Here is an 11,752-nt window from a genome sequence, read left to right as displayed (position 1 = left end):
ATCTTTATTAAAAAAACACTACAGCATTCTTTCTTAGAGCTAAACCAGTACAACCTTAAAGTTTGAGAGGAATTCAAGCAGGTGGGGGTGGTTTTCTTAATTTCCAGAGGTGTTTGTAGAGGCAAATCAGGACTGCAGTGAGCTCAGCTGCTGTTTTCTTGGAGTCAAAACAAGAGACACTTGCTGAAAGTGAAGTTTTATTGAAAACCATTTTTAAGCAGCAAGAAAGTTAAAAATTCAAATACTTTATTTCAAATAGAAACAAACTAACTTACAACACAATGTACGAAGCAAGTAAGTGATGGCAACGTTGACACTTAAACATCTTTTAAATCAAATATTCAACAAAAATATATGTCAGCTTATAAGTACACAATCTGCATGTGGTAATATATACAGCCAAGTGAAAAATATAAAAAGAAATACCGTTCTGCTTAAGAACATGATATAGTGAAGACTTTGGTAGAAAAAAATGTCTTTATTTTTAAAAGTGTAGTCTCCTTGAATCCAAAGACTAAAAATTAAACAGATCTATTCCATTACACTGCTGGAGGTTGCTGTCCACGGGTAGTTCACTGACTTGATCCAGTTGGAATCACACAGTGATAATCGGCTAACACAAGGGAAAAGGCAGAGTGGGAACAGTTGATTGTACACAGGAAGACCACCAAACCAATGCCTCTGTTTCACTGGCACTCCCAAGCCTACTGCTCTTCTTGCTCGTTGCTGGTGTGAAGGCTGATCTTTTGGACTTCCAGCTCTTCTGCACTGACCATGGAGGGATCGATGGCTGCGTACCGGGTCCCGTGGAACTGCAGCAAATGGATCTGTTGGACATGGGAAATAACACAGAAACAGGTGTAGGAGCACAGTGTTTTGGTAAAATAGAAACATTCCTTCTGAGTAACTTTTGTCAGGGTGAAACCATGGCTCTGGAGTACAAGAGATCAGAGACAGAAAACCCCCAAAGCTGGCCCAGCATGGACACAGCTGCTCCCAGCCCTGCCCTTTGGTATCAGCAGCACAGAGCACACAGGGAAGTTAAGAAACAAAAGCAAGCTCAACAGGAGTTTCCTTCTGCTGTTGTGGCTAAACACTTTAATTGATTGAATTCAGGAACTCACTTGAATGTACAGGTTGACCTCAGCACTCCTGCAGAGGTAGGGGAAGTTGCCTCCTGTTTTGAGGTGAGCTCTTCTGGCATTAGGGTAAAGCTTATACATTTCTTCTTTTGCTTCTGTTGAAAGCGCGCTTTGGTCGAACACCTATGGAACAAGTCCCAGCAATGAGTTCTGACCCTCATATTTTGTTGTTACATCAGATTGGCTGCATGCTGCTCCTAGAAGAGACCCTCAGCTTCTTTGTGGAATGGTGAATGAAACAGAAAACAAGTAAACCTGGGTGCTGAAAGCTAGAAAGCCAATACTGTAATACTGAAACATATGGCATAGAATATCTAATTCATAACTTAGCACAGAAAAGTCACAGTGTTGCCCAGTCAGCAGAAGGCTTCCCTAAATAGGAAGTTACATGCTGCAAATGCTTGCTAGGTTGCTAACTGAATATCATGGCTCCACCTGCCAAAGGGAGGAAATAGTGTTTAATTAAAAAATTGAGATTCACTTACATCCATAATGGTTACAGGGATATCTCGGATTTTGTGAGGTTCTACATAGGAGTTCTGGCAGTTGAGGGTGAGTCTTGAGGCCAGCTCGCTCTGGCCCAGGCTCTCCAGCTTGCAGTAGAGAGAAACACTGATTAACAACATATTTCACTGCGGGAAGTTAATGCAATATTAATAATACAGACAAAGAGAAGATAACTTTAAAGGGATGAAGGTTATAATTCCAATTTAATATTACTCTGCATGAGACAAATGCCTAAACAACATTTCCCCAGAGCATGGCCCACAGATCTATCCCAGCATTTTCTCTTTTTCCACCTCAGTTCCTTAACTCCTCTTGATTGACACAAACAGAACTATGGTAGAGGGTCAGTGAATCAGTTAAACTGCTGGAGCAGTGACAGTCAACACCTGCTAAAGATCCACTCCTCATCCCTCCCCCTTCAATCAGTGAATGAAGAAAGCAGCAGAAATATCCACAACCTGCCACTCACTAACTACAGAGTGACACCACAGCCATCAGAGCACAGAGCCACCTACCCTGTCCACCATGAAATCAATCCCGTCGGCCATTTCAGGATCTAGAGGACCAGATGCAAAATTCCCAAGGACAATTTTTTTCAGCATAAAAGCAGGCATCAGCCAAAAGCTAAAACAGAAAAAAGATGTAAAAGTTTATCTTCAAGCACCAAGGACTCAACATCAATATGCTGTATTGTAAGTGCTTTCTTTCCTTGCACAGACTTTGTGTTTTAACTTCAAATCCTTGAAAAAACTTCCAGTTACATGGCAAAAGCATAATTTAAACAAGTGAACAACACTCTTCTTGCTCTAAATGGTTTTGTTAGACAACAGGCAGAGTTATTAAGTCTGACCACACATCCACAGAGGATCACAAAACAATTTGTCTAATTCCACACTCTCAATTGTTAACATTTCCATTCTCCTTGTGGTGTGCTTTTAGAAGTCACAAGTATTCCATCCTACACCTCCATCCCCCAGGCCAGAATCAGGTTAGACATATATCCAACTAATCACTGTAACATTCCATTGCAAAAAAAATAATGCCATGAGTCTGCTTGCTTGTCTGTCTTCTTTACCTGTTTGCTGTCCACGTCTGATTGAAAATGGAAGTGTCACTAAAGGCATTACACAAGATCAGAGATTGAACTCTGGGAGATTTGTGAGTGTATTCAGCAAATTTTTGAGCCAGAAAGCCTCCCAGAGAAGCTCCAAAAAGGTGAACCTAATGCAAGGGAAAAAAAAACAAACCAACAAACAGATGATGAAATGTGATCTTTGAGCACAGTGCTTCGTTACAAAAATAGGGCACTTAAGTTTACCTTGTCCTTATAACCCACTTTTTGAAAGAATCACTGTTCCATTCATCTCCTGGTTTTATGTGCAATATAAATGTGATAAATACTAACAAAGGGAACTGTTTCCCACAGACTCACAGTGCCAATTTCTTTGTGTTCATCAAGCTTAAGAAAAAACCCAAACATTTCACTTTGTTCTCTAAAGCTATTCCAGCCCAAGAGACTTGACTGTGGTGTTCTCTACTGTGTGAGTTAGGAAGGATAACTTCCACAGTATCTCACAAAAAATGGAGTTAACCCACACAGTTTAATAGGCCTGGAACAACAGTTGAATTTAGGCCAAGTATAACAATTTCCAAGGGCATTCACCTTCAAAAATAAACTAGTTTAAAATGTGAAATTGCAACACAGCCTCTTTATTTATAGGTGCTATTTTTGTATCCTATTTTTTGCACTGGCTCTCAAATGAGACTGTTTCAAACATCAGGTTTTTATTGCAACACTTTGTCCACTTCCTTGTCTTGCAGCACTCACTTTATCCAGCTGAAGGTGGTCTAAGAGTTTCCTGAATCCATCACAGAACTCGAGGTGATCCCAGTACACTGGATACTGCAACTAAAATAACACTAAGTTAGAAAAAACTGGCTAAGATCAATCTGCTTCAAAGTTGTACCAGTTTTCACATTAAAGGTTTCAAGACAGCACCGTGCCTCTCCCATGTTATGAAGTTCCTCTTCTAGGTCCCCAGAGCCAGAAGGTGCCAACACCTCCCCCTCTGTTACACAAAAACATACCAAGTGCCACAGAGCAGAGTTTGCTGGGGAAAGTGCAGCGTTGTCTCACTCTGGGATCAGTGGGAGGGGAGGCTGGAACAGTTCTTCAACTGATTTTGTAGTGTGGAACAGATACAGAAATCATTAACTGCTGCAAAGGACAGCAGTACTCCTAAAGCCAGGCTGTTTAATATATTGCACAAATCAACACTTCAGCTCAGGAGCTGAGAAGCCCCAGAAGAGCAAGCTGGTAGGATTTAAGGAGTGAAATAGCATCTGCAGCTATTATATAGTCTGAGAACCATGTTATCCACCATCCCTATGGAAAACATGGAAACCCTGAACTAATTCATTTGTTTGCCTCAGGGCTAACAAAGATGCAGCTGGAGGCAAAAAGTACTTGTGTCCAGGACCCACAAGTAGAAAAGTAGGCTGATAAGTCAACAGTGTGCACACACAAGGTTTTGGGTAAATGCTGCCATGGACATATAGCACATTTCAGCCTGGATTCACATGCTAACTGTGCAGTGCAACTTAGCACAAAGTTTTTTGGTGGATTCCCTAAGTCAGAACTAAGTTCATTGTCCAACCTCTAATCAGAGCAACAAGCACAAGTACACCACCTCTGACACAGGACTCAGAATACTCACAGCAATAACTCTGTAGCCCCATCCAGTCAGTGCCAGAATTTGCTGGAAAAACACATCTGCAGTTCCACTCACAGGAGGGAGAAATATGAGTGGGCAGCGAATGCTCCTCGGTCCTGCATCATACAGCGACCAGACTTTACTGTCGTCATCATCTACTATTATCTGGAAAGAGAGGCACAGAGGGGAGGAGAAACACAAGACAAGTGAGGTTCTTCAACTTCCAGGATGGCTTCTAGAAATTTCCAACTTCTAGTAAATGTTATAATACCCAAGACTTTCTCTTCTTCACAATAGCTTTCAGGCTGTTTTCTAACTGGAATGACAATGTGGCTACAGCTGGAACAGAACTGTGGCCACACACCATCAGACAGACTGTTTTGTGCATTGTGACATAAGCTGGATAATAAACTGCAGCACAGGAAAGGTGCCACCATGCTCAGGAGAGACCCAGGAGGTCAGTTCAGGGTACCAAGAGTAGCAGCTGGAAGAGCCAGCATTGCCCTAGGGACAGCTTTTTAAACAACCACTGATATTTGCATCCACAGAAGATGTTACAGGTCTGGAACCACACAGGCCTGCAGAATTAAGCAGCTATCACCAAGAATTATTGATCTGAAACACTTACAGTTATCTGCCAGAAACAGAGACACACACAACTCCCAGGGCAGCACTGCAAGGCTGACCTGGAGGGAAAAATGCTTCCATTATCTGGCAGCATCTCAGGAGCATCTGGATTGCCCAGGACACACAGCTGGCTGAGGGAGATTACTCACATACAGGTGCTATCCTTAATGAGCAGCTCCTCATACAGTAGCACAAGTCCTAACATAATTAGTACCTTCAGAAGTGTTAAGAATTGTGTCTTCTTTTCTAGCAGCACCAAAGCCTGACTTGTTTTGACAAGGCCTGTTCTACCAGAAACTGCTTTCTATACTCTAGATGTTCTTTCAGCTCCACAACCCAGCAGAAGCTGCATCTTGTACCAGATTAACAAGCAGAAACCTCTAGGGAAAGCCTGAGTAAAGCAGCCAGAATGCATCTCTCCTCTGTATCAAGATTTTATAGCTTTTTGAACAGTAATATACAAGCACAATTTGCTTTTCCAACCCAGCAGTTAAGCTTCTCAGCAATCAGAGGAGAACAGTGTATCACAAATCAGATTTGCTTGACTAACAAATCTGCTCCTAATAAAGCCAGTATTTCAGGCTCTGGGAGCATGTGAGGAATCACATGATAACGTTATTTTCTAAAGTCTCTATAAAAAAAAACAAACAGATTGCATACCAGAGCTTCCAGACCACTGAAACCATTTAAACATGAACCATTTAAACATAAAGAGCATGTACAAAAGCCCTTCCAATCCCCACCACAACTCCTTCCCCACAACCCCTTGGCTCCAGCCCTTGCTGTTCTCAGCTGTCATTCCATCAGCAATGTGGGATCCATTCAGGGTGGCTACTACCAAGTTTACCTTTAGGAGTATTTCCAAAGGCAGACTGTAGTCTTTGAAATAACAACACCAAAGTCAGTTCATGCCAAGAGAGCTGAGGCTGAGAGGTAACATTTCTTTCCTGGAGCTCAGACAGTGAATCAATGGTTTAAGTACCTGTTCTGGTTGATTTCTAGGCACATGCTGGACAGTTAACTCCAGCTCCTGAGCTGTGTAGGCAGCAGTGTGGTTAACTCCTGACTTGGGAGGTCACCAACCTTTTTCTTTTTCTGGTTGATCCATCAAGATCAGCTACAATTCACATAGAAGATAAAATCTGCACTGCCTCAAAACAAAGACTAGAACTTTTTAGCAGGGCCAGGGTGTCGCTTGATAGAAACTTTTAGGATGCACTCAGATAAGAGAGTGAGTGGTGTATGCAAATGGAGGCACACAGGCAAAGCAGGAGATTTGGTTAAAAAATGTTATTTTCTGTGCTGTACTTCCTATATCTGACCAGGGCAGGAAGGAGGATGGAGCTGTGCATTTCCTGTGCCTGTCAGGAGAAACATCTCAGCATATTCTCAAACAAACTGCTCTGGCTCTGCTTCCTTAGGTTGATCTGACAGCAATTACCAAGGCTGGTCACTTCCTCCTCTGTACTGCATATGCTTTGCACTTCTGGGGGGATAATGCAGGAAAATGTATTCCCAAAGACTGCTTCAGAAATTAATTACATTTTCAAATTGGGATTTTTTTTTTTTAATTCTTTCTCCAATAACCAGGACTAGTTAGTTTATTTCTTCACACCCCACATTCACCACTGTGGCATCATTTGCCTTTTGAGGAGACAGCAGAACTCAAGAGGGTGAGGCATTCCCAAATCTGAAGGTCACCATCAGCTTCAGCTTACACATGTCTCCAGTTATGAGACCCTGAGCACTGGCAGCAGCTGAAGGCAGTAGCTGCTGGCACTGAGCTGCAGCAGGACCACGTTCCCTTGGAACCACGACCTCCAGCTCCTTCCATTCACCACCTTGCATCCCATAAAGCAGAGCCTCAGAGCACCCACACATCTTTCTGCTGAAATCCTGGCCCCTGGCTTTGGTGACCCAGTGAGGCATTGCCTGAAGGCAACAACAGAGCTCGTGGGGTCAACAGCAATGCACCTTTCTTATCTACAGAAGACACAAAGCGGCAAAAATTAATGAGAAACCTACAGCCCTTCCCTAAAGGTGTTTCTGCAGCTCACACAGTCATCCAGATAAGGGAACCACACCAAAGTCAGCTTAGCCCAAAAACAAACTATAATACACCCCAGGCTAGACAGGACACTGCTGCTCTGCCTGTCCAGCCACAGCAGTGACCGTGCTGGCAGCAGCAGCAGGGTGCAAAGGCAGGGCTGTCTCTCTGTCTGGGCAGTCTGGGCTGCTGCAGGTCACTCTGTAACCACAGCCCCAGCAAGACTGACCTGCACAAGGTACAGGAGTGCTTTACTGGCTCAGGAGTTACACAGTGCACTGCATGCCCTCTGCCACTCAGCACGCAGGGAGCGGGAGCCCTGCACACCTCAAACATTCCTCTGTGGCTCAGCGAAGGGAAGTGGGGAAATCCAAGCAAGAGGAGAAAGTGGTTGGACAGTGTGATTAAGCAGAAGGAACTGTCTGGGTTTTTCCCCCGTGGTTAAGGATATTCCCACTCTCAGGACTCTGTGTGCAGCCTGACTGCTGGGAAAGTGTCTTTGGACATTGCTTTGACCTGAGGACAATGGGCAGGAACACTGGAGGTGTCTCTGGCAGCTCAGTCCAGTGCACCCAGGCAGCTCTGAATGATGCCCAGCACACACCACTCCCTTGGAGCCCCCTCCTCAGGCATGGCTGGCACCAGGATGGCAGCTGCCACTGCCATGGCTCATAGCTGCAAGTCTCTGCTCCACAGGCAGAAGTGACCTCCAAGGAGCATGTGAAGATGAAGGGGGTGCTTTCATGCACTCACATGACATGTGGGACAACAGTTCAGGAGATAAAACAGCTCAGTAGCACAGCTACTGCATTAACATAATGCTCTGCATTAACTACACTGAATCTCTTCCCCTAAAAAACGAGAGGAGATATTTCACCCACAAGATGTCCATACCTTTTTAAGAGGAACTGTGCTTCTGAACCAGTTATAGTCAGGAGAGACTTTAATCTCTCCCATGATGTTTAGAAAAAACTCAGTTTGGGTCAGCCTGAAAAAGAGAAAGAATGAGAAATCAATACCACAGTTTCACCATGGGCAGCTCTTGAAAGCTGTGCTATGTAAATAAAGCAGTGCAGGGTGATTTGCTCTTATCAGTCGATGGCACTACCTCTGACTCACACTAAGTTCACTTTTGCTCAGTTTTCATCAAACCATGCAATTATTCTCCCAAGAGGCAGTCACCTGACTGCCTTACTGCACCAATCTAATTATGATGCTTATGTAGCAGCATTCCCGTGTGACAGCTGCAGAGAAAGTCAATTGTGTTGCAGGCTGTAAGTGGCTTCAAAACCTAAAGCATGTTCTTGGTTTGTTTTAACTTGATAAGGCACTCCAAGTTTATAGCTAATAAATATTCATACAATTCACTCAGGAATTCACACCACAGACATAATTTCAGGAACCTACTCAGTATTCAGGTCACATTTTTCCATATGAGTATAACTGACCCAAACGTGTCCCAAAACACATCAGGATCCAAGGCTTAATTTACAGAAAATCCTCGAAATTTTAATTCTATCCACACAGAAGCAGACTCTTATCAGGAGTTACCAATGAAAAAATCCTTGAAGCACACCAATTAATACAGCACAAATTGATTCTGAGTTAGGTCCACATAGGAATGCCACTAATTCACTCCCCAGCCAGAATGGCCAAGCATACATAATGAGTATCTTATAATACTCCATTAATTAGTAATAAACACTGAGGTAGCTCCAAGATTTAACTGTTTGGGGTTTTTTTTTTAAGCAGCAAGAGACCATTAGCTTCCATTTATACAACAAATGGCATCAAACACTTCTGAAGTTTGCAGACTCAATAGCTTTACCCTGAAAGCCAGCTGCCTTGGGAGATTATTTTCATGCATTCACACACAGCACCGAGCATAGAAAAACAAAGAAACTTCTGCTCTTGTTACTGAACAGTTGCCAAGTCTAAATCAATAGGTTTTGTTTCTTAATTCTTCATAAAATAAGACTTGTTGTGTTCTGTGAGTCACTCCAATTCACTTGTCCCTGCAGGAGAGCTGCTGGTGGGCAGCTTAACCAGTTTCTGGGGTTACAGCTGGATTAACAGTTAGTTATAATTTCCTCATCTTTCAGTCTTCATTTACCATCTTCCAAGTGAAGAAAATTTGCATTTTAAAAAGGAATGTACTTTCTAAATTGCATGACAAATACACACCTTCCATAGAGCACAAGCTACTCCTCACAAACCTATGTTCTCACCTTTGAACCGATGTTCAAAGGTTCAAGGTGGGATGTTCAGCTGTGTGGCTGTTTCAAATTTATGTGGTTTCACTTTGGTGCTTGCACTGACTGTTCTGCTCTCTATCAAAGTCTGGCAGCAGGTAAAATTACAGCAAGGGTAACAAATGTCAATTCCAACAACCTGCAAAGCAGAGCAGGTGCAAGGATGCTTTCATGGGCTGGGGGACAGCAGTCACTGGAGCAAGGAAACCACGTTTCTGACAAGTTCCTTTCCTTAACCACACATCAATGGCTTTCTAAAAGCTCTTCAGCAAACGACAGTGTGACAAACAAATTACAGGAAATGCCTTAAAACACACATTATCTTGGATTGTTACATTGGCAGGGCCAAGAAGCAGAAGTCACAGTCAGGGCCCCGCACGGACACAGAGGCGCCGGAGGGGGAGATTTTTCCTGCTGTTCACCCTGGTTGCCACAGAGGGTTGGCAACCTCTTCCTGCTGTGATCACCCCACTACTTCTGCCACCCCAGTCTTTCAGCACCCTTAAGCTAATTGCTGGGAGCTGGGAGCACAGAGCTGTGACATTAGTTGATAAAAAAGGTACCATGCAGTGGACTTTGTTCTGTCCCTGTACCTTGTCTGGTACCACACTGAGTTTAGAGTCCACCTGAAACCCAGATTTTGAACTTCCCAGTTCACCTGTTACCACTCATGGAAGTGAGCCATCGGCCACTAACACCTGGGCTGATTTCCACCAGCTTTCTTCTAAAGGAGCATCTGTAATCACCACTCCTAAGGGCTGCCTTTCTTTCCAGGCAAGAGGGAACTTGGATTAGAGAATGCCCCCTTACTGAGATGGGTTTTTTTTCTCCCTTGCACAGAAACACAGCATTAAATTTGTACACACAAATGCTCATATTAGCTATGTGTGCTTTCCAGCCACAGAGAAACTGAACCATGAACTCAAAACGGATTCAGCTGCTGAAGGTAACTCAGACCACAAAGAGCCTGATGCTGGTCATGATCAGCCTCTAAACACCCAAGTTTCATTTTTAGTAAAACAAAATAACCTGAAGAACTTTAACCTCTCAAAAAGAATTCCCCTGAAAGAAGAATCACCTATGGATGTGCTCAGAGCACTTTGTAATAGTCTCCTTGTGAGTTATTCCACTGCACTGATGACATATTCCATTCATTATTGATTTAAAAAGACAATGAGAAAGAAGATTTATGGGTAACTGGGATATGGCAGCAGCACCTTCCCCTCTCCCCCAGCGCTGCTCCCACCAACCCTGCCCGACGCGGCCCACCGCCCCCAGCCCCCGCTCCTTCCTCCTCAACCACATTTGGCTCCACAGCTTTGCAGGGAGAAGGGGACAAAAGCGCACACCCCCAGCTCAGGCTTTCCCCTCTGCAGCACAGGCTGAGGCAACCCCTTCCCCTGAGAGACTCCCCTGTAAATGGAGCCCCAAGGGGGGGCTCTGGGCTCCCTACGGGGCCACGTCCCGACCCTCTCCTCTCCCTCCCTCAGGGGCCGCAAAGACCTCGCTCCAGAGTCTAAAAGCCATCCCCCGCTCCGCACAGTCTCCCGTCCCCTCCAGCGCAGCTTTTCCAGGGCTGACACGGTCCCGAAGGAGCAGAGACCGCCCCGCTCGCCTCAGCGCCCACGCGGCCCCTCAGAGCTCCCTCCTCGGTGCGGGGCGCTGAGAACAGGGGCAGGCCCGTCTCTACAGCGATGACCGCCGCCTTCCCCATCAGTGCTGGGCGCTCACCGGCTGGCAGGGCGCGGGGACGAAGAGCAGCAGGAGCAGGAGGAGGATCAGGAGCTCCGGGGCCGCTGCCGCTCTCCCACCTCCCCCTCCCGCCCCGTGCGCCCAGCCGGGGGCACCCGCCGGCCGCCACTTCCGGGTGCTGCGCAGCGCAGCCCACGTGACCCGTGGGCGGGGCGTAAATAGCTCCGCCGCCATCGCTACCGAGGCGGAAGTGAGCTAGGCGGGCGCCATCGCTACCGAGGCGGAAGTCACGTGGCCCCTGTGTTAATTCATGTACTAATTTGCGTTGGAAGGGACTTTTTAAGACTCGTTTTGTTCCACCCCCCCCACGGTCAGGGACTACTAGATCACGTTGCTCCAAGCCCCATCTAATCTGGCCTTGAACACTTCCAGGGATGGGCCGCAGCTTCTCGGGCAATCTGTTCGCTGCGAGGCAGTTCAGGTTAATTGAGGAGAGCGACAGGTGATACTGAGTCATTCCTCTAATGAGCAGGTGGAGTCAATTAGCCCTGTTTAATTGGTATGTAATAAATAGGAGCCGAAGGTGAGCTGAAAGAAACAGACCCATAGTTACCTGCAGTTTTAGGTGTGTTCTTTGTAAGGCATGCCAAAAAGATACAGTTCATTAGATAATATTTATACCATGCTCTTCCCTGCTTGAAGACCACCCCACAACACGCGGCATCATTCTGTATTCGCTCCCAAAATCGGTTCAGTTTACTTGAAGCTTTC

General features: G+C 45.2%; 1 protein-coding gene across 2 annotated transcripts; it reads right to left on the bottom strand.

The window, feature by feature from the left end:
- Window positions 1–184: 184 nt before the first annotated feature.
- Window positions 185–11,719, bottom strand: SPG21 (SPG21 abhydrolase domain containing, maspardin). Of its 2 annotated transcripts, none has more exons than XM_088062923.1 (9): window positions 11,595–11,719; window positions 7,932–8,025; window positions 4,367–4,528; window positions 3,478–3,558; window positions 2,725–2,870; window positions 2,165–2,273; window positions 1,628–1,735; window positions 1,125–1,265; window positions 185–827 (listed from the first exon to the last, which is right to left on the bottom strand). In XM_088062923.1, exons 2-9 carry the CDS (start codon window positions 7,992–7,994, stop codon window positions 705–707), a joined length of 933 nt encoding a protein of 310 aa, XP_087919049.1. In that variant the 5' UTR covers window positions 7,995–8,025; window positions 11,595–11,719; the 3' UTR covers window positions 185–704. The 2 variants fall into 2 exon arrangements, with proteins under 2 accessions (XP_087919049.1, XP_005521685.1); XM_005521628.3 differs by lacking the exon at window positions 11,595–11,719 and adding an exon at window positions 11,021–11,148.
- Window positions 11,720–11,752: the final 33 nt, after the last annotated feature.

The sequence above is a fragment of the Pseudopodoces humilis genome, chromosome 16 (assembly GCF_049639895.1).
Source record: "Pseudopodoces humilis isolate 2021_Gansu_Grassland_sample_001 chromosome 16, ASM4963989v1, whole genome shotgun sequence".
In the NCBI taxonomy this organism is placed as follows: Eukaryota; Metazoa; Chordata; class Aves; order Passeriformes; family Paridae; genus Pseudopodoces; species Pseudopodoces humilis.
This window is presented reverse-complemented; position numbering and strand designations above follow the sequence as displayed.

What these genes read in the sequence shown, in the direction of transcription:
- SPG21 (XM_088062923.1), bottom strand. Translation starts at nt 7,994, where the DNA reads ATGGGAGAGATTAAAGTCTCTCCTGACTATAACTGGTTCAGAAGCACA. An exon ending in TCCCTGTAACCATTATGGAT is followed by an intron (nt 1,266 to 1,627) that starts GTAAGTGAATCT and finishes CTTGTTCCATAG; the next exon opens with GTGTTCGACCAAAGCGCGCT. An exon ending in AGGTCAACCTGTACATTCAA is followed by an intron (nt 828 to 1,124) that starts GTGAGTTCCTGA and finishes CATGTCCAACAG; the next exon opens with ATCCATTTGCTGCAGTTCCA.